Here is a 25,984-nt window from a genome sequence, read left to right on the forward strand (position 1 = left end):
GCACTCTTCCTGCCCTGTGTCGCCATCTCAAGATTCCCCCTCCCCCTTCCCCAAAGCTGTCTAGGGAGTGTCTGGATGGTCTCTGTTGAAACAGGTGCTAGAGATGCTTCAGTCCTACAGGTCAGGATTCTTTCCCCTGCCCAAAGAAGGTAGAGAAATTCAGCTGAACTCCCTGGCAGACACAGGCATTTGCCAATGGAATCTTTCTCTTGGAGGCATCCTTTGTTTGCTTTCTTCACGCCAGTTAGCTTTAATCCCAAAATCACCAGGGTTTGTTTCAGGTAAATCCATAAGGAGACCAAGATGAAATCGAAGAAGAGGAATTGCCACAAGAAGACGACTCACAGTCCTCCTGCATGGGAGGGTTTCAAAGTTTTAAGTTGAGAGGTGTGACATTTATGCAGTGTAATTTCCTCGTACCTGAGACACTGACAATTCTCATCTGTCCAACCCCCACCCCAAACCACTCGCTTGGTCCCAAGCCTGGAAACCCCAATGAACAAGCTCAAAAGGCATTACAGAGCAGACAGGACGTTGGAATGGGTTGCAGCAAGTGAAATCCATCCAGGTAATGCTTTGCCACTACCTTCCAACTGATGTGAGCATTACTGTGTGCAAAGTATTTAATACAACAGAAAGTAATTTCTGAATTAAACCATTCAGTTTCTTGAACAGCAACTTGCAATCCAACATTTTCTGCTTTCAAACTTGAGGGGCTGCACTCCAATTACTGACAAATTTCCATGATGTAAACTGAAATTTAGAAGGCATACTTACCATTATTTTTCGTCTGCTCTGAAGCAGGAAAAAATATTTATTTCAGTGAAAAAATGGCTCAATGGGAGGTGGCAAAACTAAAAATACACATTGTGCATCAAACACTGGCACATGCTCTTGGGTGACCTTTGAATAACAGCTTTTGTACCTTTAATACTCAAATTTAAGTGGAAAAAACCACTTGGGAATATTAAATATAAACCAGCAAACACTGAGAAAGTATTTCTTTGGACTGTTAACTGCTATGGAACAATTTCATTGATAAAACCCATGCTTTAGTTTTGAGAGTTAGGGTGAGATGCAGTAAGAAAGCACCAAGAGGTAAGAGAATGCAGCCTTTGTTCAGTAGTGCAGATGAGCCACAGCACAAGAACTTCTTAGGTAAGAAGTGTGAGCCAGTTTCCATTACACTGAAACTCCTACAGTAAAAGGAACCTTATTTTATGCACTAGGCATTACTGTTTCCACCATGGCCTCACAGCTAACACAGTAGAGAAAAAGCAGGAAAGGCAGGCAATTGGAAAGGTTAAGTTCTTGCTTATATGAGGAACAGACCTGGTTTAACAAGCAGGCAAAATGAATTTTTTAACTGACTTAAACCAATGCTGGCTGCAAACATGCTCAGCATTTGACATTTTACCAAACATTTCTCTATTACTCAAGTTTTGCTGTAGATTAAGAAACAAATGCAGCTTTCATGTCTTCTGGGACAGCTGAAACAAGTACAGTTTCACGAATTCAAAACATGTTAAGGCGTTCAAGGAGAATAAAATCTTTGGATAGGGATTTTTGGAGGGTATAATTTGCAAGAAAATTATCTGAAAAGCAATGCCACTTGGTTTAAACTGGTGTACTGAAAGAAGGAATGGACAGAAAACATGTTTTGAGGGATGGTTTCACAGTGTCCAAAAGGGCTATTGCAGAGATAAAAAATAACGCCTTTGTATTCCCATATCCAATCCATTTGAACACTGTACCATTCTTTTCATGAAATTGCAGCTTCCATTCTAGAGCTGTAAGTGACCAGGTCTCTAAAAACAGTATCATTTACTTTTCCAGTTTTTGTATTTGACAAAGACTAGGGACAGAACAGACAAAATCTGAACAAAGAAGGAAACTGGCAAGACAATGCATGGAATTGCAGGCAAGTGAAACAATCCCAAACAAAGAACCTTTGAGCTAAGTATCACTGTCTTCCTGTAGAAGATAAATGACTAGAACAAATTTATACTTTATAAATATTCACTTTTATTCAGAAACTTATTGCATACACATTTCCAGAGTCACTTAAGCAGCATATTGAGTGAACTGCAAATAGTTACTGTAGCCTTTTTATCCTTGTAGGTTTGTTACTGAGGCCTATCAGGTTTGTGGGTTTTTTTCCCTCTTAATAGGCTTCCAAATTATTAACAAGAGTATTCTAACAAACACTGACTGTAAACATAATAAAACCTGCATGCTGTTTTCCCTTTGAAGTTATTAACTTGGGTACTTTTCTGCAATGAAATAATGACTCATTTTTTACAACCTGACTGAATCATGCTGTAAACATGGATAGTACTTACGACTCCCTCAGAGAATAATGTGTTTAGATGAATAAAGCATTCACTTATGATACCTTCAATTCAAATGAAGAAAACCACAGAAAAGGTGGGAATGTTTCACTGCAGAGTCCTCCTTAGCAAGCAGGAGGCCAGGAAATCAGTAACAGTGATAGCACACTAGGAACAACTAACAGATAGTTTTGGTGACAATTAAGAAAATACTTACTTTTATAGTTCTGTCTGGTATTAGTAATGTCTCATTTTGTCAGCACTAAATTAATACAACTGCCCCCCAAAAAGCAGAAAGATTAATTTCTGATTATAAAATGGCTGAACATGAGCAGTAATATTTTTGTGGCTTCAGCAGAGAAAATACAGTTATCAGAAACTTCCACCCTGCTATTGTCCCAGAACTATAATACAGATTTCTGAGTCTCTTCTAAATCAGGTGAAGAAGTTTAGAAGTATCCTAATTTAAATATGCTAGTCATATTGTGCAGGAAGATGGGCAGGTGATAACTGGGAGTCAGAAGAGAGAGTACACTGCATTCAGCATGGTATTCCTTTCACAGCAGAAGACAGACTTTTCTGTGGGAACGGCAACGCAAACAACGGTCAAATGAACTTAATCCAGGCATGACTCTGCTGCACAAAAGGATGACTTAACAGCCCTGAAACAAAACCAGGTATCTCTCAACCCGGCCCCCCTTCCTCTCTGCCAGGACTGCACCATCCCAAGGAAGGGTGAGCAGGCAGACTCTCCTTTCCTCATGATTTATTTGTTATCTCCAAATTTATTACCAAGCCAAGATCTGTGATTTACTACTAGTCAGTGCTTTGAACCGAGGGATTAATTAGTAAGAGATATTGGAAAATGTAATAATAAAGCCTGTCATTAATCAGACAAAGTGCTGGAAGTTTGGTGGATCACCACCAAAGGTCAGCATTTACAACCAGTCACTGTATAACAGTACCAATCATTACTTTTCTTTATTGCCCAACAGGGAAAGCTGTTCCCCAGTACCAGACAGTGCTGCCTTCACAGCAATGCACAGCAGGTTACCAGCCTCACTCTACACACAGGACAAACACAGCTGACAGGAGAGCAGTCCACTGAATTTTCTTATAAAGACTGAGAAAAGGAAGAGAGAGATGGACTGAGCAGGAGGTAATTTTCATCTCGGGATAAAGATTATCTTGTCTTATAATTAAATGTTATGTTGCAATTTGATTAATTCTATTTTTCAGGAAATAAATTAATTCTTCATCCAATGTATTATCTAGCCAGGAAATGTTATCAGTCACAGACAAAGCTATTAATCTGGTATTACTCAAAACATTTGCTAATCTGTGCCATATAGCTAAGCCTCTGAGAGATAACTGTCACAAATTTCTACTCTTTTACCTTAAAAAAAATCTCACTCAAGAAGCCAGTTCTTGTTTATAACATGTTTTTATACCACTCAGTGTTAAAAGTATATATATTAAACACCTGTTACTCTATCAGTGATTTTAAATCAGGAACATTTTTAATCTGGAAATCCAACAGCATCTGTCCAAGTGCTTTACCCTGTAAGAAGAAGAACCAAACCAATATGTCATTTTACTATCTATCACCTTTCTTAATTAAGTTTTTTAGAAGTGGTTCAATAGAGTATTTTTCTGGTAATCAGTGAAAATTCAGTATGTTTTGGAAAGTTTTTATTAGTATTTACTTCTATACACACATATACATATATATATGTATTTAACTTTGGGTGAGTTTTATCAAGCCTGAGAATGCAGGTTATCCAAAGTTATATTTACCTTTTCCATTTATTTGGCTTTCTCACTTGTGAATCAATACAATTAAGTAAGGAGAACTATACATTTGAGTTTTCAGGCACCTAAACATGAATAGATGGAACAGTTTCTTCAGCTTATTTGGTACCTAGTGCTAAAATACTTACTTGGGGTTCAGTTCTACTATCCAACTCATATACAGCATCACCTTATTTTGTGAGCAGTCTGCTTGACTATGCTGAGATTATTTGTACACACAAGCACTTCTGAGCCTATGGTAGCTGTGCCGTAGCCATGGCACTGCCAGGCTAAAGGGTCACATCTTCAGGATTAGAGGTTTCAAATATTTCATACTCAAACTGTACTCTTAGGAAGTGTTACTTTCAGGTTCACATAATGTCATCAACGCAAAAGAACTCCTATCCATCCGTTTTTCATATTTATATTATTTATCAGTATTTTAACTATAGAAGGCATAGGAAGAGTTCGGAGTTGCTACACAGTGCATGGTTCCTGTAAAAATACTGGGAATAATCAAAGTTGTCTAGTAAATCTGCATTTTTCAAAATGTGACAGCCTTTTTGACAAACTAATTTTGCTGATGCATATAAAAACTCAGGTAGCACAGCTGAGAATAAATGATTTGAAAACTATCTCAATAGTTTCTCGTACACATTTTTTTCACCACATACTCTAAATCAACTTTCTACTTCCCTATGTTATTTTCAAACCTTAAAAAAAAAATATAGGTAATGTCTCTTAACAGGAAATTAAAAGGAAATAGAGTCAAGCCCAAAAGCTTACAGTTCCACCCCAAAAGCTTACAGTTCCACCCCAAAAGCTAGTTATAAAGAGACTTGTAAAAGATAACTACATTAAAACCATTGCTTTGATACGTGCCTGTGGGTCACTTCTTAGGGATGCTATACCACCACCACCAAGGGAATTCTTCAGAACAAAATTTAATCCATGGATTCCTGGCAACTCGTATCTGTAAAATAAAAACTGCACATTATTTCTCAAGAGATTTTGTAAGGAACATTTGTACAGAACATCAAGCAAAGCCAGCATGCAAAGGTTTCATGCTTCTGATTGCATCCCACTGCCAAGTCAAACCTAGAAGTTAAGATTAACTCAAGGCCTTCCCTGCCTTTGTGTTCCTTCCCCTTACTCCAAATCAAGAGTCCAAATAGTTTGAAAGTAGGACCATGAAGTAATCACTCTCCTCTATTCAACTCCAAAACTCATGCCTAAGGCATGAGGCCTCTAATAAGGCCATTTCTAGATTTCTTTTTTCTATGAGTTAAAGCCCATATAGAAAGCTCCGTAGGCCAGAGGTTCAAGAACCAACACCAACTCAGACAACACAGGGGGCAAAAGGAAGTATTTTTATTAGTTCCTAGTTCTGATACCGAAAATTACAATCCCTTAATTCCTGGCACTCACTTTTGCTAACAAACGCCACCAGCCCATTGGAAAGGCATCCTCTTGATTACTGAGAAATAACTATAAGTCACTACACCGAACTCTTACAACCAACAGATAATTCTGTAGCAAATTAAAAGTAGAGCTACATTTCAATGCTTTCTTGGAGCAAGGTACTTTGTTCAGATGAAGTTTTATTTTAGCGTGACAGACCTATTTTTCTGTTCCATTGCCACTGTAATAATTTTTCCATTCTTGATTTTGACTGGTACAGCTCCAATTTGGAAACTTCTGTAGCAGTTTGGCAAATGGCTCTGTGGTTTCCTATTGTTCCAAATTCCATAAATAGGTCTACAGTGTATTTCCATTTGCCTCTCCTTGCACAGTTTTTCAGTGTTTTGTCATCTTCCTTCTACTCTTGTTTTTCTTTGGTTTTGCTTTCCTCCAATATTTTCTTCCTCTAAGGACTAGACAGTTTTCCTTTAACTCCTTAGGAAAGCATTTAATCAAAGCATCATCAAGCCATGAGGAATAACAGAGAAAAATTATATCCAATTCTCACTGTCTCCAGATGTTTGACTGCTGCACTTTAAATAACACTTCCTCCAACACCACTTATTTTTCTTTAGCCACCTATCTGGTCTTCATCTGTTTGGGACGCGTTCTTCCAATCTTTCCCCCGATACAGCTGGAATTTCTTGCAGGGCACTTGCAACTGCTTATTTTGTCATTCTAAGCTTCAGCTCCTTTTGAGCATTGTGAAAATCACGGTTGTTGCTGACATTCACAGCCCTGTTTGCCCTTGTATCTTGGGCGTATGACCCAAACCTTTAATGGAAGGAGAGGATTCTGCTGAGCTGTCTGGCAATCGCTTCAGTTCTTGTTCTCGCAAGCATTAGTCATGGAGTGTCTGTGTCTGTCTCCCAGACAAAAAGTTTTCACTGTTCCTTCTACTTTTTTGTTACCACACTCTGAGTTTTATTAGCATAGCTGTATTATACAACGATGTTATATTTAGGAGAGTTTTGTCTTAGTTGTCATTACGAAAAAAAATTGGCGTCAGCATTCTGTTGCCCTTCCTTAAAAACTAGTTGGCAGGAAACATTATCATGTTTAAATGCAAATCCATTGGGAAGGCAGGAAAGTAGAATAATCCACCAGTGCTCTTCTAGACAACAAGAATATGAAGAATAAAGCAACTTCTACAATAAGTCACCTACATTATTTACTATAGAGCATAATCAACTACACAGCACAACCAGAGGACCCCCCATAAAATTTTCAACTAAAAAGCTCAATACAAATTACCAATCACCACATACCATGAGAGCTAGGCACTACACTGTAAATCTCACTCTGAAAAACTTGCCTAGTTTTCCAGGCAGCAAACAATTTCACTACTGGCAGATCTCTCCACAAGAACTAGACTGATGGAATATGTATTTCAGAAGCCAATACTTCTTTTCTCTAAAGAAGTTTCATGAAAATCAATCAGGAAAAACAAATCAGGAGAGAAACTGAAGAGCATACAAAAGTAGAAGCGAATGACAAAATGAGTGGAAGAATTTCATTTCACTTTCTGCAGTAATTCTGGCAGAGGAATTATGTAATATAGCAGATCTTTTATGTATATTATGTAATAATATACATAACTATACATAACAAAACTATTATGTAATATAAACAGATCTTAATTTGGAACATTTTAAAATGGCACACTCATTTTAAGTACTTTGAGGAAATACTTACAGTGATATACTCTAGCTAAAACTAGGACTACAAAATAATATACAAAGGTCAGCATCTTCAATATTTTAAGGCCTGTTTGAAGCATCTGAGCATTCAAAATATTTCCACATAGAAAATAAACTCCCACGATAAAAGAAAAAAACCACTGTAATCACTGTAATAGTCTTAAGTGGCAACAATACATTAACCAAAATGTTGGCAGGCACTCAGCATAATTAAACAATTTAAATTTAATTAACTGAGATCTAAAGGAAAAAAATATTATCTAATTGTACAATTCAATCAAAAGTTTTAAGAGCTGCTTTTAAAAAACACAGAAAACAAATAAACCCTTCAAAGAATCATAAGTGTGACAGAAACCAGTAAAACAAGGAAAATTCACTGTTCTAAGCTGAACTCCTATGCTTATGCACTACAGGGTGCCTGCTTAACTACTGCCTTTAAAGTGCTGTCTATACATAAGGAAAGAAATCAGGCTTCCCTCTGAATTTCCTGTTAAAATGCATGGAAATAATAATGACATAAAATTATTTAATGCGTTTAAATCCAGGAAAAGATAGGATTCTTTTCATCAGAGAAAAGAAGGAAACAAGTCTGTACGCTTACAGAGATGTTTGCATGTAGAGAAATATTTATTTTTCCCCTCTAATATGTACCAAAAAAAAAAAAAAAAAAAAACCCACAATCTAGAAGTACCAGTATCCACATTTCTGCTCTTAGTGAAAAGTACCCCATAGGAAAAAATCAGGTGTCATTTTTTTTTTTATTTCTGCATGTTCTCAATATATTCCATATACAATATTTCAGAAGACAAAACCAACAAAAATCTCACAGGATAGTTTGACCATCCTTCCTAAATGTTTGACTTAATACCATTACTTTAAAAGTTTCTTATTCCCTATCTTAAGATAATCAGATCTGCTAAGAATGTACTCTAGCACTTTATTATGGAAAACAATCACTTTGGTTAGGGGGTTCAGGGAATGGGGGGGTTGAAAGACAATCTTTTGTTATTAATTTACCTGAAAATTCTAGAAGTTTGAGCTTTCAGTGTTTTCTATCACAATAATCCCACCTTTTCTCTGTTTAGTACATCTATTTAATGCCTTTATTGAAAAAGCATGAAAGGCAACTGGTTAACAGACTCTGTTCTGTAGTGAGGCTCTATTTTATCAGTTAAAACTAAAAAATAAACAAGTAATTTGAAAAGAAACTACACAATCTGAAGCACATGAGCATAATCCTTATAATCCTAAATATTTCCACAAAAGGTTTTATTCTTTTTCCCCAGTAGCTTTCCAATTCACTTACAGAGCTCCATTATCACATCATTAAAGGAAGCCAAACTCAGGAACAGATAATCTAATTAATCAAAATAATTTGGCTTCATCCAGACACAGCAAATTTCAACTTTTATTTGTGAACATAAACAGCATTAAAGAACAGCAATGAATCAATTTCTAGAAGTATCATGAGGAGGCATGACATTTTTGATTTCTCTCCTTCTCCGCTCTGTTTCAGAGGAAATTCAATTACATTTCTTAGCATCACAATTTATCAGATACGTAGACTTGTTAGCACTTACAAAACAGTGGGTAAGATTTGCACTGAGCTGCTTATGAAGACAAAAACCAGCACTTACAATTCAAAGACCAGGGGTGAAAATAACTCCAAGCTCCCTCTGAGCTCTGAGCTGTACCGTTCTGACTAAAGCCCTCTGAACAAGCAAAAAGACACCTAACAATTTGTCTACTACCCATGGAAATATGTAATGATTTTGGCAGAATCTTCATATTTTCAAATAACTGACTTTGTATCAAAACACATTTTAGAAGAGTAAATAGTTTAAGCTTTTACGTGTTTGCAAAGAGAGAAAAAGGTTTAAAATCTGTTTAAAATCTGGGGACTGTATTATGGACATCCTAAGGAGAACAAATCCTAATACCTCATGCTACAAGAACACCTTATATCTCATTTGCCAGTCCCCAGGAAGGACCCTGAGCATCAGCCATACCATGAAAACAGAAATATTACATATGCTGTCTGCTGGAAGAGGATATTCTTTTCTAGATGAGTATCAGGTAAAAGTGTCCTGTTTGGGATGTATTCTCTTTCCAAGTGTAAGAAGGGAAATTAGCTATGTGTTTTCTTTAAATTCTGGCTTTGTATGTGTGGCACAAAAGTGGGTGATAGTGGGGTACCTGAAGAAATACTTTCTCTGAAGTGAGTGAGCTTCATAAATATTAAAAATGTTTTGCAGAAACAGGGATAGTATGAGGCATGTTTCTGACAGAAGATCGGGTAAGTCTGGGCTGCAGACTATAGAGGCTGTGTGAATGTCTTTCAGGTGGTGTTTTACAGATTTCGAACTCTCAGTTCAGCAGTGGCTCAAAGGCCTGGGATGCTTCAGTTACTAAGGCTCCTGCAGTTTCCAAACGGTTCAAAACCAATGGAAAGATAAATTTCTCAAAGGGCATTAGAAGCCATTTCTTGTTGATAAAGACATTCTGTACCAGAACAAAACAAAAACAAGCCCAACACTCCTATGCTAATACTGGGAATTTAAATGCCTTCACTAAACGGATTCACAGCCTTTGTCCAGCTTCAGCACAGGCCCAAGTTCAAGTTCTTTCTCAGCCATTACGCTCAAGTTGTTATTTAAAAAGGCAAAAGGAGATACATAAAAATATAACGAAGACAATACGCACAGCTTTGCAATATGTATGTTAACCTACTTTAAGATAACTTCTGATACCATCGTGTATCTACCATACAACTGCAGACTGAGCAGCAAGCTACTCACCTTGTTACTAGTTGTTCTTCTGGTTTTTCATGCTCTAAAAGGTGTTGAAAGTAATTCTCCAGGGCTTGAGCTGTTAAAGTTTTCTTTAGGTATGGATAGTAGAGGGGATGCCGTGCTATCACACCTGTTAAGTATTAACTGGCATTAGTTGAAATAGGAGCTTTTAATACCAATTTGTATTTATCCTTTCAAAACTGATCTGAGATCCTCTGCTTAACTGAAACTGTACATATGGATCCTCTTTAATGAGCTCCTGAATAAAAAACACAATAGTATGACAGCTCTCCCTCTGTCAGTAGAGATGTAGGGTGGAGCATGACATAAGAGAATGCTAAGTGACCACAAGGTGATTACTGGACCTTTTCTGTCTGCAAACAGTCCCTGCCACTGAAAGACACCTAAAGAACAACAACATCACAACAAACAACCCACAGGCAGTTCTCTCCCCTGAAGTGGTTTGCAAGAATTAGATAAGCAATCACAATGAACTGTAACAAGGCATGATCAGTGACTGAAGGTTTGGTCCTTGCCCCACCTCTTAAATGAGATTCTGACATTAAGTGTGAGAAATCACAGTTACATTTGCATAGCTGCAAATATGCTTTCATAAGCTTCAGTTAATTTTATGCTGAAGCTGAGGTTCCAGAGCAGGATCAGGAAGGCAGATTTGTGTCAGAGGGACCTTTTTATCTACAGACTTTAAAGACTAATTTATCTGAGAGGTCAAGTTTGTTGTAGTTATTGTTGTTCCTTAATAAAGCAGCAGTGTCTTTTATAACTGAAGAAGTCTATTATAAGTCAATCATGATGTGGCAATGCTACACTGCAACAGTGGTCAACCATGGGGAAAGGAAAATTTGAAAAAAAAAAAAAAAGACAAAGAAAAATAAAATCAATATTCTTTCATTCTTCAACCCAAAAAACCAGTTTCACAAACAAGGAAAAGAAAACTATATTCCTAAATACAAATGAACAAAATTTATCAGTTTTAGCATGACAGCTAATAGCAAATCAAATCCCAAACGCACCTTTAATTCATACTGAGCTTTGAACACCACACGCTCTCATCTTCCAACAAGTAAGAGAGCCAATTGTTGCATGCAGAAGTAAGGAATAGAAGGAATTATTAAACAATGCAAAGAAGCAGCACAATCAATGTAAAGAGACTGCACACTGAAATACAGCATTTGGATTAGCAATATAATAAAAACATTCTCTTACATACAAGAACTATTTTGTTATTTCCTAATACTGTCAATGTTTTAGCCATACACGTTACAAAATTCATGTATGAAAATACTACACATGATCAGACAACCAAGAAATTATATGACATAACACATACACATGAAGGAGTAGCAACTGTAAGAGGAACCTTAGAAAGGCATTTCTTAACTTTTGAGAGCTCAACTTTCAAACCCTAAACAAAAATCTTTCTTTGTAGTATGACATGCTAGTATTTTTTCTTAGTGCCTCAGATTACAACATCTGCTAATCAGGAAACTCATGCTATTTCTTTAGTAAAATCCTTGTTCTAGATGTATTCTTTTTTGTTTCAGCACAATTACAAAAAAAACCCCATCAAGTGATATGAGAGATTTCAAGAAATTAAGAACAGAACTTGAAATGTAACTCTTATGTGAGAATCTTACATCACTTCAGAAAGCAAGAAAACTAAAAATACCTATGTTTGCTGAATTGCCTTTGTCTCCACTTCTCGTATAGGCAAGATCTTCTAAGCGGTAAGTATGTGGACCACTTGGCAGATCTATACAATATAAAAGTGAATACATTTTAAAGATGCTACAAATGATAGCATAATCTGAAGATGTAACTGTCATTTTAAGTGTATGCTTTCTGCATACATTGTAATAACTCTGAAAACATTTCCAATTTTCCTTCCCACAGGAGCACCTACAGAAAGAGAGGTGAGACTGGGTCCCAAAATTATTGTTCCCTCCTGCTCCATCTCCTTTCACCTTTTTACAGCATCCCCTCTTCCAGCACCCTTGAATGGGCATATTCATCTTGGCCTTAGCAATGCAGTACCTCTGAAAGAGGCATAGCAGCCCCTTGTCAGTTCTTGCCTACCTGACAACTTTTATCCCCCTTAAAACACAGATCTCTCTGCTTCCAGTGCAGGTAGCAAAATACCTGTGGTTGCTACTGTCCTATGATAATTCTATGCCTGTTTATTCTGATAACGTCTGTAGAAAAGTCACAATTTAAAATTTCTTTTCAGCACGATACGACTCCCACTTGCATTTGCACTGTTGTAACAGTTACTTACCCAGCTGCACAGAAGAAACCTAAGGCTTCTAATTAACTGGTTTTTGTAAATATCTTAGTATTATATGAGAAAATGCATGCTCTATAGGAAGCCAATCTCAATTATTTTATCCATCTACATATCAAAAGGCACACCCACTCCAGTCCAAATCCAGAAATTCCATATTGTGGGATCACACAGAATACACCTGAGGTTTGATGGCCAAGTTGCACAGCACTGACCTCTTGCAACTGTTGATGACTAAGAGCAGTAGGCTGTCACCAATCTACTTTCTGTCCTTCACAGTGAGAGATGAAGCACTCACTTTGCTACTGAGTTATTCCCTGGCCACAGCATAACCCAAACTTGAAGCATAGGCTGTATCCAAAGGCTTTAGGTAGTGAGAATCTAGTAACTTTCAGCCAGTTTTGCCCCTGATCCAACTTGCCTATGGCCATATCAGCTCTCCCAGCATCCCTGGCTTTTCAGTCCCACCCTCTCCAACAGACAGACCTACACTCCTGACTCAGAGTAGACTTCTCACCCCTCAGCTGCTCTCTCCTCTATCTCCTTCCTGTTGTTTTTCATCCTGCTGCACACAAGTTGCAGCTCTCCCCCTCTCTCTGCTCCTTGGACACCAGTAGGGGGGGCCTATGCAGAGCAGGGAAGCGACAGCCTTCCTGCTTTCTGTCACAGCGTCGGGTACAACTGCTGCAGGTGGCAGCGACAAGAAGCAACTAAAAAATGTCCCAAAACGATCTACTTCTTTTTAAAGCACCAAACAATTCAGCCATGGGCTCATGCCTGCCACAGGAAATTTCAGTCTTATTTATTTAAGACCTATTTGTTTAAAACTGCCACATTTAAAGGCACTGAAGTCAGGCTCCTGTAAATCTATTATGATGGACAAACTTCACGCTGCCAGATACAATGCAATTTGACAATACATCAGTCTGTCCTTCCTGTACTATTATTGCTTCTGCTGATGGTACCAAACTACTTTGGGCATTTTTTTTTTTTTGCCTTTTTCTTTTGCTTTTTTTTTTAATTTTAGGGAGTAAGAGACCTAACACTAAAGATGTTATGCTCTAAATGCTGGCCAAAGGCAGTGAGTGTATAGAGCATAGTGCACTTTATATGAAGGCATGAGTAGATATGCACTCCATGAACTGCATCAGATGGTCAGGTAAACCCAGCCCTAAACAAATCATCACTGCCTTTAACTTCTTCCTGCTCACAGGGAATTGCTGACTCATCAGACGTGAGCCAGGCTGACCTGGGTAAGAAAGAAACTATGTCCAAATCCCACTGGCTGCAGTTTTCACTGACCCTATCAGAAAGGGGTGGCTGCAATTCTATGTCAGTAGGAGTTGGACAGATCTCAAAAGTTCATTTGGGTATGGGGTGGGTGATAGAGCACATAACAAAAATGCCTTAGGATGACATAACACAGAATTTGTATAGTATATCTTAGTTCATGGTACTTATTTGGTTGAAGCAGATCAGGCAACACGAGAATAGCCTTGCTGACACATGTGAGTGGCAATAACAAGGAAAATAATAACAAAGAACTAAGGGCTCACCACAGCAACCTCTTCTACTGGCACAGCTGGATCAGAAAATCTACCCACAATCTACCCAAACACCAACCTACCAGCATTTAACTGCCTTAATTAAGACCAAAAGTTTTGTAATACATATGGGGTCATTGTCAAAGATGAGCTGAAGGAGTGATAATAGTTTAGTCTGGCACAATGGCCCCTCACTGGTAAGTCAGTCACAGTAGCATGAAATATGAAATGGTGAGAGCATACAATGACAGAGATGTTTGTTTTGAACCTGCTCACAGACTTGTCCATTTTCACTTAGAAGCTGAAATGTGCCATGAAACTTGGCAGAAGGTATTTAAGAGTGTATTTATTTAACTGGGGAGTATTATTTTTGATTAAACATCTCTATTAAGAGAGAATCTGAAAAAGCCCAGCTAAAGCTCATTTTGGACAAGACTACCACACTTCATACACTACAGAAATCACATTAATTTTAATAATGTCATTCAATATGCAATTCAAGAAAAAATGAAGTGCTTCTTCAGAGGCTGAAGTTTGACAATGTCTAAACTGTATAAGCTGTAGAAGTCTCTTCTCCATCAGACATTTTACAGTCAGTCTTTGACAATCTCCTGTTAAACAAAACCAGTTCAAGAGTGTGTTCTGGTGTTCTCATTTATTATTACCCTCACTGATTTATTTTTCGTGATCCATTTATCAGGAAATTGTTTTCATTTAGTAAACATCTTAAACAAATCTATCAAAGAATTCCTGTCAAAGCTAAGGAAAATGGTAAATTCAAATTCCACCCCCCTCCCAGAATCACATCTAGCAGCTTATTTGAAATCCATTTTCACATATTTCTCTTATCTATTCGAAGACAACTAACAGTCCCGCACACTTGAGATAACCATGAAACTAAGAAAAATACTTCCCTTCTTTCTAAATACTGACAGAAAATGCTTTACCAGAAGCTATTCCTTTTACAGTCTAACCCATTTGTCTTTCTCATCCATGCTGTCCTGCATTAAGCCACGGAAGTAGGTAAGTATTTAGCCACAGACAGAAAACATTTATATTTATATTTACAACTAAGGGCAAAAGTTTAGAGATCCTTCTCAGGGGAAACAACCAGAGGAGCTCTGCTGTCTCTCAAAAGTGGGGTTTTGCCTGATACAAGCCTGAAGAATTCAGTACTTAAATTCTGCTGTCAGGCACTTCAAAGTTTTCTCAAGTGATAAAAAGGCAATAGGGAGTCCAACAGCTTTTTGCTTCTCCAATATTTAGCATTGTAGTCACCTTGAAAAAAGAAACCAAAAAAACTAGGACCTTTGCTAGACCCATTATTAAACAGAACAATGACTTCCTATTCCTTAACTTGCCCAGTCTGATGGTGTAAATACCCCACTGCCCTCCCGAAGATTCCCAGGGATCAGAGAGATTCTGGTGGGACATTAGATTTCCAACAGATATAAGAGCTGAAAACATACTTAACTTGTTTCTGAGTGACATATATATAATCACATTAAAGAGATGTTTGAATAGATGGGGAAATGAACACATGCATGGCAATCAGGCATCCACCATCAGTGGCTTTCAAATAGTAGCAAACAAATAGTCTTATGTGTATTTCAAAATTTCTCTATGTGATACAGAACCTTCCCTACTAACTCATAATTAGTTGTTACCCTATTCTATTACCAGTTTCAGGAAATACTACTCACGTATATCTGAAATCCAGAATAAATGTTATCACACAGGTGCCTTTAGAGCATTAATTTTTCAAGTATACAGACTTACAGTAACTGAATTACTCTTTCAACATCAGTATTATTTTTAGAAATTTTTCTAACAAGTAATCTTTAGGTACAGTCACCTGATTTAGATTTGCAAATACCTATCCACAGCTTTAAATTAATTCTCTCAGTTCTCTGGTATGCAGAAATAAGGTAATGAAGACCAAAAGGGAATTATGGAGCATTCTATATGTTAAGAAATACTATATATCACTCTGCCATTAGAAAGAACAAAAAATTGCAAGTGTCCAGCACCTTCAGTAATCAATTATATGAGCAACTCTGATTTAACACTTCCTTTTCATTGTGGACATCCTGACCTGCTCCATTCACTGGTTTGCCCTTCTCGAGGTTCTTCTCAGAGAATTTGCTTAGACAAGTCTAGCAGCAACCCAAGAATTATCATGCTGGATCATTAACTAGTGTGATTTCTTTAAAAGGTCGCCAGTTTGAGGTTGATCCCGTTCTTGTTAATTTTCTGAAGGCTGCCATATGGAACAGGAGCAAATATCAGTTTTCTAAATTTTAATTATCTAAGCGCTGTAAGTCTCTAAGTCATTCTGTATGTCCATCCTCTTTTCTGAACACAACTAGTCTGATGTAGGATAAACCCAGCTACTTCCAGGATTCACAAAAAGTAATATTATAATACACTTTGAAACCATGTTTCAATTTCAAGCTATCTCTGCAACATCTTCAAGTGCTTCTTAAGGCCTAGTATTTTTGAACAACAATTTACTTACGTACTTGTTATAGTTTCAAATACATTTTATAGTGCATGATGCTAACCACCTTCCTTCCAATACAAATAGTTTAAGTGTTTTGCAAGAGCTATAAAAATATCTCTCATAAAGAGGTAAAATGTATTTCACAGACAAATCTAACATGCTTTTCCAGGACAAAGATAAAAAAATCATACAGTCACAAAGATGAACATACCTTTGAATTCACTGCTAATCTTAGGTGGATCAGATGAAACCACTTCATCTGATGTAAACGTGAGATCCTCCTCAAATACCTCAACATGCTGCCCATTTAAAAATAGGTCAATCTGCATGAAAAATAGATTTTCAAACTGTCAAATTAGAAATCCATTTCAATGTTAATAAATAAAGCACATTTTTAATTAATTACTGATGCGGTATATTTTCAGTTACAACTTTACAGATAAGGTTCTGTTGCTCCCTTTTAGAAAGTCACAGTATGATAATAATTAATTAAAAACCTAAAAGATATCTTTGTGTAGGGGAAAAAAGGTATGAAAAACCCAAAGAAATGCTCTAGCCAGTTTGGTATGATTTAAAGGAAGACAAATATCTCTTTCCACCTCCCTCTATATGCTGCAACACTACATGGAATTTCATGTCACAACTCTTGACAGTTAGATCCCAAATCTTGAACATTTCCAGCTGTTCCATGATACAACCCCCTTTCCTTCTTAATGTCAATGTCCATATTAAAGACAACCTACTCTTTGGATCATGTATTCATCTTCAAACATATTCTGTGAAAGCCACCAATAAAAACAAATCAATACTGGAATTTTGGGTTTATGGTGAGATAAAAATATGAAATAAAAAATGCTATGGTGTTCATTTTGCACAATGAGCTCTCCCTCTCACCCCACCCCTTCAAAAATCTGTACAATGCATAGTCAAGTGTGCTATTTTATTAGCTGATTGGGCTATTTACTGTCCTCATTTATGCTGGCATAGAGTTCATTTTCTTCCTAGTAGCTGGCCAGTGCTGTTTTTTGGATTTAGTATGAGAATAACATGGATAACATACTGATGATTTAGTTGTTTCTCAGCAGTGCTTACTCTCTATATCAAGGACTTTTCACTTTCCCATGCTGCACCAGTGAGAAGGTGCACAGCCTGGACAGCTGACCTGAACTGGCCAAAGGCATATTCCATACCACAGAGAGTCATGCCAGTTTATAAAACAGAGGTGGTGGGAGTTGGCTAGGAGTTGCTGATTGCTGCTGGGGGACGGGCTGGGCATCGGTCAGTGGGTGGTGAGACAGTGTACTGTGCAGCACTTGTCTTTCTTGGGTTTTATTGCACTCTTTCTTCTTTGTTGCCTGCCTTTTAATAACAACAACAATAACTACTACTACTTTGTTTCAATTATTAAACTGTTCCTAGCTCATGGTTTTAACCTTCTACCTTTTTTCTAATTTTTCTCCCCATCACACTGGATCAGGGGAGGGAGGTGAGCGAGTGGCTGTGTGGCCCTTAATTGCCAGCTGAGATCAAACCATGATCACCATGTCCTTTTTCACACCCAGCATGGGGCTTAATGGGTTCAGATAACAGCAAATCTGACTAGATCATGTCAGAACACATTTGTTACAAACATTCATTGTGTTAGTTTAATATTCACTGGTCACAATTATTTCTTTGCTCTCAAAGTTGATGTGTTTGTTCCCCAAGTTCCATTATGTAACACCTTACATGCCGTATGCGTTCCCTGTCTTGACGTTTATCACCCATGGAAACTGGGCTGAGGTTATCAAGTTATTGTACTTTGTAACACTGGCTTATGATACGATATAATTGCTGGTTGTGAAACTAATCTGGTATTTGCACTCAGCACTGCTGTCATTTCTGTACTTGGGAGTCATCTCTCAGAAACTATTAATAATTATACCTTTTTCCTTTTCTTCTCAGAGACCCAATCCATGGAGGGGGGACACACTTCCCTTCATCTTCCCCTTCTTCAGGCTAATCACAATAGCTATTGACAATTTTTAACATCCTTGGGATGTTCAAACTAGAATGTTCCTACTGCTATGTCTTCACAGAACCACAGAATCAATTAGGCTGGAAAAAACCTCTAAGACCATCCAATCCCGTCCATGGCCCAACACCACCACGTCAGCTAGACCATGGCACTAAGTGCCACAGCCAGTCTTTCCTTAAACACACGGAGGGACAGTGACTCCACCACCTCCCTGGGGCAGCCCACTCCAATGCCTAATCATTCTGGCACAGTTTAAGACTATGTCCTCTTGTCCTACCACTGGTTGACTGGGAGAAAAGAATGACCTCCACCTCACCACAACCGCCTTTCAGGCAGCTGTAGAGAGCAACAGGGTCACCCTGAGTCTCCTCTTCTTCAGGCTAAACACTGCCATCTCCCTCTGCCATTCCTCATGAGATCTGTGCTCCAGTCCCTTCATCAGCTCTGCTGCCCTTCTCTGTACATGATCCACACCTCAGCATCCTCCCTGAATTGAGAAGCCCAGAACTGGACACAGTACTCCAGGTGTGGCATCACCAGCGCTGAGTACAGAGGGACAATCACTACCCTGGTCCTGCTGGCCACACTGTTCCTGACACAGGCCAGGATGCCACGGGCCTTCTTTGCCACCTGAACACACTGCTGGCTCATGTCTTCTGAATGTGTTCCAGGTCTTTTTTTAAGGTTAAACAACTATTTAAGAATACTACGCAGAGATCTGCCCCACAGAGAAAGTCTTGGGAGTGGTGGTTGATGAAAAACTCAACTCGAGCTGGCAGTGTGCACTCACAAAGTTAACTGAATCCTGGCTTGCATCAAAAGGAGCATGGCCAGCAGATTAAAGGAGGTGATTCTCCCCTTCTACTCTGCTCTTGTCAGATCCCCTCCAGAGTACTGCGCACAGCTCTGGTGTCCCCCATATGAAAAGTGCAGGGCACTGTTTGAGCAAGTCCTGAGGAGAGCCACAAGGTTGAAGAGAGAACTGGAGCATCTCCGTTGCAAAGACAGGCTGAGAAAGTTGGGGCTGTTCAGCCTGGAGAAGAAAAGGATGTTTGGAGACCTCATAGCAACCTTCCAGTATCTGAAGAGAGCCTACAGGGAAGAAACCAAGAAGCTACAATCACTTTCTAGGGAAGGGGACATTGACAACTGGATTTGAGAAAGGGACCTCAGCCTCTGGAGGTGACTCATATTAAGTCTGAAGGAAAGGTATCCCTTCAAGGAAAATGTTTTATGCCACCCAGGTAAGTGGACTACAATGAAGAGAGGTATCTAGTACTTGAGAGAATTAGCCATGCTAGAGATGATTTATTACGGCCTGAACAATGCACAGCTACCCACAGATCCAGATGGAGCCCAAAGCTCGTGACCCACATGGCAGCAATTTGTACAGAGCGCATCATCATCATATGCCAACTAACTGGCAGGAATGACCTGGAGAGATGAAGAGGCACTGACGGTGGATCAAGCAACTCGCCAACACAAACAATACGAAGGAAATTTCTCTTCCTCCCTATGGACTTGTGTCTTGGCTCTGGGAAAACTGTATGAATAGTGGAAAAACTTGTCCTGGGAGTTCCAGCAATTCAAAGAGAATACTTTTTGCTCCTCATCTGTACAGACCAGTATCTTGGCTATTGACAGTAAGCATTCTTTTGCTCAAGAGAAAGGATAGAGAAAGTACACATGGCAGGATACCCTGCAGTTTTTCCTGCAGGACCACTGAAAGGACGTAAGGAAGTGGGAAGGAAGCAAGTGACATCCATTTTATCTGTGCTGGAAGACGCCCAGTACTAAAGATTCGGTCATACGATCAGGTTACACTACCACAACAAAACAATATAAGCCAGCTTTGCTGCAGCAGTTATCAGCACTCAGTCATCAGCAAAGGCAAGATAACTCTCCTTAGCACTCTTTCTTACGATTGTCCTTAGAGAATAACTAATAGTGACTTGCCTTTAGTAGGTTTGCTACCATTTTTCTCCCTACAGAAAAGTTTTAGGTTACCTTTAAGGTACACATGGAAAGTAACTACTATTTGAACTGTAAAACCACTGGTGATCTATGATAAACTCGGGACAATTGCATAAAAGCCGTGGAAACAACAAATGAGACATTGAATCCAAACTGACACCCAGAAAGGTGTTAACAAACACAGAACAAAAGAACCCACTGTAGCAATATTAACATAACTGAAAATCTGCTTATGGAGGTTTTTTTTGGTTTTAGGTCAAATACTGAGCTAGAGCAACCAGACTTTTTGTAACTGAACTTCCAGTTTAGAAAAATCCATACTTTACTTACTCTGTAATCTCTTGCTAGACCATGGTTGTTAATACATGGCTAGAATTTTGATTCAAGGACTTGAATCACACCCCACTTTTACTGCAGGACAACAGTGATAGGACACATTGCACTTCGCTAATGGTGTATCAGTACATACATACAGATTAGTTACACAGGGCAAGGACTTTGGTTTGAAGTATTGAAAAGAATACATGAGACTCTGCTTTCCTTCCTTGTTAAATCAGGTTACTATTTAACCTCAACAGCATTTTATCAAGTCTGGAATAGAGTACTAATTAGTAAGTTTATATTTAATTTGATGAGCAGTAAAGTTGTAGGCTAAACTTCCATAAAGATAGTACTTTCATATTAAACGTCACAAACACAAGCCATTTGTATATAGCAAAATTTAAGTGATAACAAAAACAAGTACTTGAACTTCTTTTTAATGATTTTCCACTAAGCACAGTTTACAAATAATGTAATTATAATAACTAAATAGCATCTCGTCTCTGAAGTTGTGAAATTAAAATATTTTCCATTAATGCAGAATACTGCTTAAAAGAACGGAGCTCATTTGTGCTAAACACTGTATGAGGGTTAGAAAGTGAAAAGTCCCTTTCTGGTTAAAACACTTAAGTTGTTGTGTTTGTTCCCCCTTGCCAACCTTATCACTTGCTGCCTGTGTTCTCAAAGCTTCCCTTCACCACCCTAAGCAGGAGCCTGTCACAACACCCATGGTCTAGCACAGACCAACATTCTGGCCTTTGGCCACTTTCTTGACAGTGGATGAGTGAGAAAACTCGTACTGAGTATGAGGATGCCTTGGCATGAGAGACATGTAATAGATACAAGTCACTTAAAGGCCTTGGAAAAAGAAGGGCATGTACACGATTTTGTCCACAGTCTCCAAAGGATCAATTAAGTATCTGATGGCATTCAAAAGAGCAGACATCAACATTTATAAATTCAAATATTTTATGGTTTCAGCAAAACCAAGTTCTTTAAGTTTATCTTGAAGACTTCAATCTAGACGTGTACCAGAAAAGAAGTAAGGCTCTAAATGAACACAGTGTCATCTTGAACTGTAATTTCTCACCCAGGGCTTCTTAGTCATCTGAACTGTAAACTCTTGGACTAAAAGGAACTATTGCTATGAACTGAACAGGGCCACAGAGAGATATCATTTGCAGGCTCCTCCATGACACTCAGCACAATAGTTGCACAGGCTTTCCTAATTTTACAGTTTTTGTAAAATAGGCAGAAATTACTACTTCCATTTTTATAGAGAGGGTATATGGAAGGGAAAGGCCCAACTCTCTGTTAAGGTAAAACATCTGTGAGTCAGAGGAAATTCACTGGCTTTAATACTTATTCCCAGTGGTATATACAAAATGTACACTCCCCCAGAAAATCAGAAGATGTGTCCAGGTTCACAAGATTAATATTCCCCTCTCTGAACACCCAACTGCCTACTTTTTAAAGAGGCCCCAATAACTTTCAAAAAAGTATAAATTTTCTTAAGCACTCCCTGCAAACGTAGTAAAAACTTAAACCTGCAATTCTAGGAAGTTCAGTTCACGAAAAGAGAAGTTTCAGTTTTGGTGTAAGATATTTCAAAATTTGCAAAAACTAAAATGAAGGTTAGCAAGTTCAACTGTTGCAAAACATTCTGTGTGAATAACATTAGTCTCTAAGGAAATATGTTTTAATCAAAGTTACCAGAATGCTCTGCAGTTTTAGAACTCAAAGTCACTGAAAAATGCCAGAGTCAGCTGAATTTTTCAAATTACTTCAAAGAAAACTGAGCACAGGCTTACCTGAACGTTCTCTTTGGGATAATAGAAGAAAAATGGCTTCAAAACCGGAGACCTAGAAACACAAAAACAACAAGCATAAATGCATTTAACTAGAAATTAATGAATGAGAACTAAGGGGAAATTAAAGCTGCTCAACCATAACTAACAATAGTTTTCCAAACAACTTTGGAAAGCCTAAGAAGTGTAAAAATTCCTTAAATTCCATTATTAAGAACATAAGACTTTTTAAAAAAAAAAAAAAATCCCAGAAAATTTTTCTGGGGGAAGATAGTCAAAATACCAAAAATATTTTCTTGACAAAGGATGCACTTCATGACACTGCAACCTGTTTCACTGTCAGCAGCCCCACATTAATAGCTAGGTTAGTTACACAGGGCTACTGGAAATATAGCTAGAGTTCCTTCTCCCATCTTCATGTGCAGTATTTGCTTAATGACAGGAAAGTTTTAAATGCTCTCATGAATAAGCATGAAAAGGTTGAGGATATAAACCACCAGCAGACCTTAGCTGTATCTAGAAAAACACTGAGTCAAACAAGGATTTTTTTTATATCCTTAACATTATTCTGGTCACCTCGCTCACGTAATGGTTTCATGATAATATTTTCTGGGATGTTCTGGAACATTTGACCTTGCATTTCTAGGTGAAGTGAGCTGGTACAGATGTAAATTTGGTGTGCCTGTATTCCAAACTAACAGCTACAAGAGAAAACTGGTCCAGAAATCTGCATGTATAACACATGGGTAAGCAACTGCCTTGCCACGAAGTCACACTTGAAGTTCTCCCTACAGGTCATTAACCAGACATTGTTATGAGCTGATAAGAGACTTACATAACTCATATTCAGTAATTCCATAAAGAATTTTACTACTTGCATACATATCTTATAGCACCCACTGTTACCTTGTTAGCACTTATTAAGCACAGCGTGCAACAGAAAGATTTAGTTGCCTCTGTGGTTGCTGTTGTAAGCTGGGGAAGCTTGTGATGGTGAGTGGTAGAAACACTATCATCATACACTAAAAAAAGTTAATCATCAGGAGTTAACTTACACTCTGGGGCGCCCTCCAACAATTCCAGTGAGGCCAGGTGCTGGAAATCAAAATTAAAATAACAAAAAAATAGTTAAAGCCATCTTCAGAACATTACAAGAATGTTTAAAACAATGATTAGAAGAATTAGAACATTATCATAGTTTGAATTTTTCCTTTAATACACATTTAATAAATACAGGAAAGTATGTATAGTCTTAAAGTAATAAAATAACATTTTATGCAACAGTCAAAAAGGCAAACCATGCAACTGTGACTTTTGACAAAAAATAAGAGTGTGCAAAGCATAAACTACATCTTTAGATTCTCCTTCCAAATATTTTTGTATGCCAGTGAGGCAATACATTTGATAAAGAATTTAGCTTTACTTTTTTTGTTGCTACTTTCAGTAGCTAACTTAACTTTCTTAAGGTGCTGGGTACTGCAGATCCCATTCTCTCTCCTTGATACATAGGGGCTTAGGGCACTAGCATGATCCCAGATTTGCAGTAAGTCAGCACAGTGATTAGATTCTTATTTATTCTCAATATCAGGTTGCCAAGCTTTACCACCATTAAATCCTTCCAGCCAGCTTGGTATTTCTGAAAAGAACAGTTCTGCTCTCCTCTTCCTGAGCATAACTTCTCACCCTTCTTTCTAGCATGGACAGCACACATGCATGAAGCATCAGAGCTCCACAGAGCATGGCAGGGGAAAGAAACAGTGAAGTGTATACATTATATCAGTCTAGGAATTAATTAGCAAGTGTGTTAAGCAGTCTCCTAAAAACAAGTGCTGTGGAAAGCTGCCCACATGCTTTATTTGGTCAAATTAATTCTGGCTAAAATGGGCTTCCTGCTTCCTCCACGTGTGAATTCCCTCTGTTTGTGCTTTAAACAGACGAAAAGCCACCTAACTGTGCTGTTGTGGTACTAAACTCACAGTGATAATACCTACTCCTCAGCTGGCTGTTCTAGTTTGGATTCAGTCCCTCGGTAATGTGGACACATATCAGTAGCAGCACAGATTACAGTGCTGCCATATTCATGCTCACTGGAAAGCGACTTCCCAAAAAAAAGCCTACATTTTATAGTAAAGTGAAAAAAAATGCCTTCATAAAAAAAGTACCATGAATAAACACCTCTCTTTCCACTAAGTTCTGCTGAAAAAATCCCTTACACTAGTGTTAAACAATTTTAAATGATCCAGTGAGGTTTCAGCACTATACATCTCACTCGTTCAAGCAGAGTTGCCATTCAACTACAAAACCAACTGCAGTTATTTTAAATTAAATTGAACTATGTGCCTAGTTTGTTTATTTAGGTTGTTGGAGGAAGAGGCTGGATATGGAAAGGTCATGTTGAAAATATCGGTTCATGAAGCTGGTTATCTGTGGATTGTCACATGGGTCACTTCCTGCTAGCCAGCTGAACTGCTCATTAAGGATACCAGATTTTGCTCCAACATCAGTTTCAATTTCCTGAAAGCTCTCGAAAAAAATTCTTCACTTGCCAGCTCTCACACAGTGGATCTTGGCTCCTACAACAAAGCAGTTCTCTAAACACTGACAAGAAAACAATCCACCTAAGAGCAACCACTGCTCACACCTTGAGGTTACAATTACCTTCTATTGCTGCTCTTTGGAAGTTCTCCAGCACAAGCTACTGTAACAGCAGATCTGTCTCTGGAGGTACTACACCTACCCCTGCACATAAATGCAATTGCAGAGCAAAGCTACACAAATATCCCAGTTGGAACCTTATAAAGTTCTATTTTAAGATTATCCAATTCATTGCTCACGTGAACATAAATAAGATGGAAGCACTTTTAAGCCCAATTTAATTTTATCTACATGCAATTCCCGCTTAGGCTTCAGGCAGAGAAGATGAAGCCAATTTTAAACGGATTGTAGCTCACAATCAGTGATTTGTTTTTTGTGTAAACAGCACTACACCTCACCTCAACCCATGGCTCAGATCCCCATTACATTTCTCCAGTAAACCAAAAGACAGCAGCAGAAGGTGATGTAAAACCAGGTAACAGTGGGCTTGTCACTCAGGCCAGACCTATTTCTGCTAAGTAAATTGTGATCTCCTTGGATCACCTTGTTGCCCAAAGACAACACCTTCACGAAGATTTCTTCATGCAGAACACTTTATGCTTTGCATTGCTTGCTTAAGCATCTGTGCAGATGCTCTCCCTCCCTCCTTTCAGGAAGATTTATCTTTATTTACACTGACATGAACAATTTGTCACACTTGCAGAGAGTTTCAATCAGGCTGCAGTCTCAAGTCACTACAATTCTCAGCTAAACTGAAGCTGTTGTTCTCCTTTCCCATAAACTTTACATGACCACTTTTTGTTATCAGAGCTCCATTCATTATCATCTCATCTGCCAACAGTAAAC

The 25,984-nt window shown here is 38.2% G+C and overlaps 1 protein-coding gene across 1 annotated transcript in view; it reads right to left on the reverse strand.

Moving 5' to 3' along the window:
• Window positions 1-2,001: 2,001 nt before the first annotated feature.
• The window catches only part of LOC126651682 (uncharacterized), a 60,598-nt gene continuing 36,615 nt past the window's right edge, over window positions 2,002-25,984 (reverse strand). The window contains exons 14-20 of the mRNA XM_050337800.1: window positions 23,599-23,638; window positions 22,547-22,598; window positions 16,635-16,746; window positions 11,765-11,848; window positions 10,081-10,204; window positions 5,004-5,094; window positions 2,002-3,891 (exon numbers count right to left, since the gene is read on the reverse strand). Of these exons, the coding sequence (XP_050193757.1) occupies window positions 3,817-3,891; window positions 5,004-5,094; window positions 10,081-10,204; window positions 11,765-11,848; window positions 16,635-16,746; window positions 22,547-22,598; window positions 23,599-23,638 (578 nt within the window). The 3' untranslated portion in view covers window positions 2,002-3,816. The remainder of the gene's footprint in view (window positions 3,892-5,003; window positions 5,095-10,080; window positions 10,205-11,764; window positions 11,849-16,634; window positions 16,747-22,546; window positions 22,599-23,598; window positions 23,639-25,984) is intronic.

The sequence above is a fragment of the Myiozetetes cayanensis genome, unplaced genomic scaffold (assembly GCF_022539395.1).
Source record: "Myiozetetes cayanensis isolate MyiCay16 unplaced genomic scaffold, myiCay2020 scf7, whole genome shotgun sequence".
In the NCBI taxonomy this organism is placed as follows: domain Eukaryota; kingdom Metazoa; phylum Chordata; class Aves; order Passeriformes; family Tyrannidae; genus Myiozetetes; species Myiozetetes cayanensis.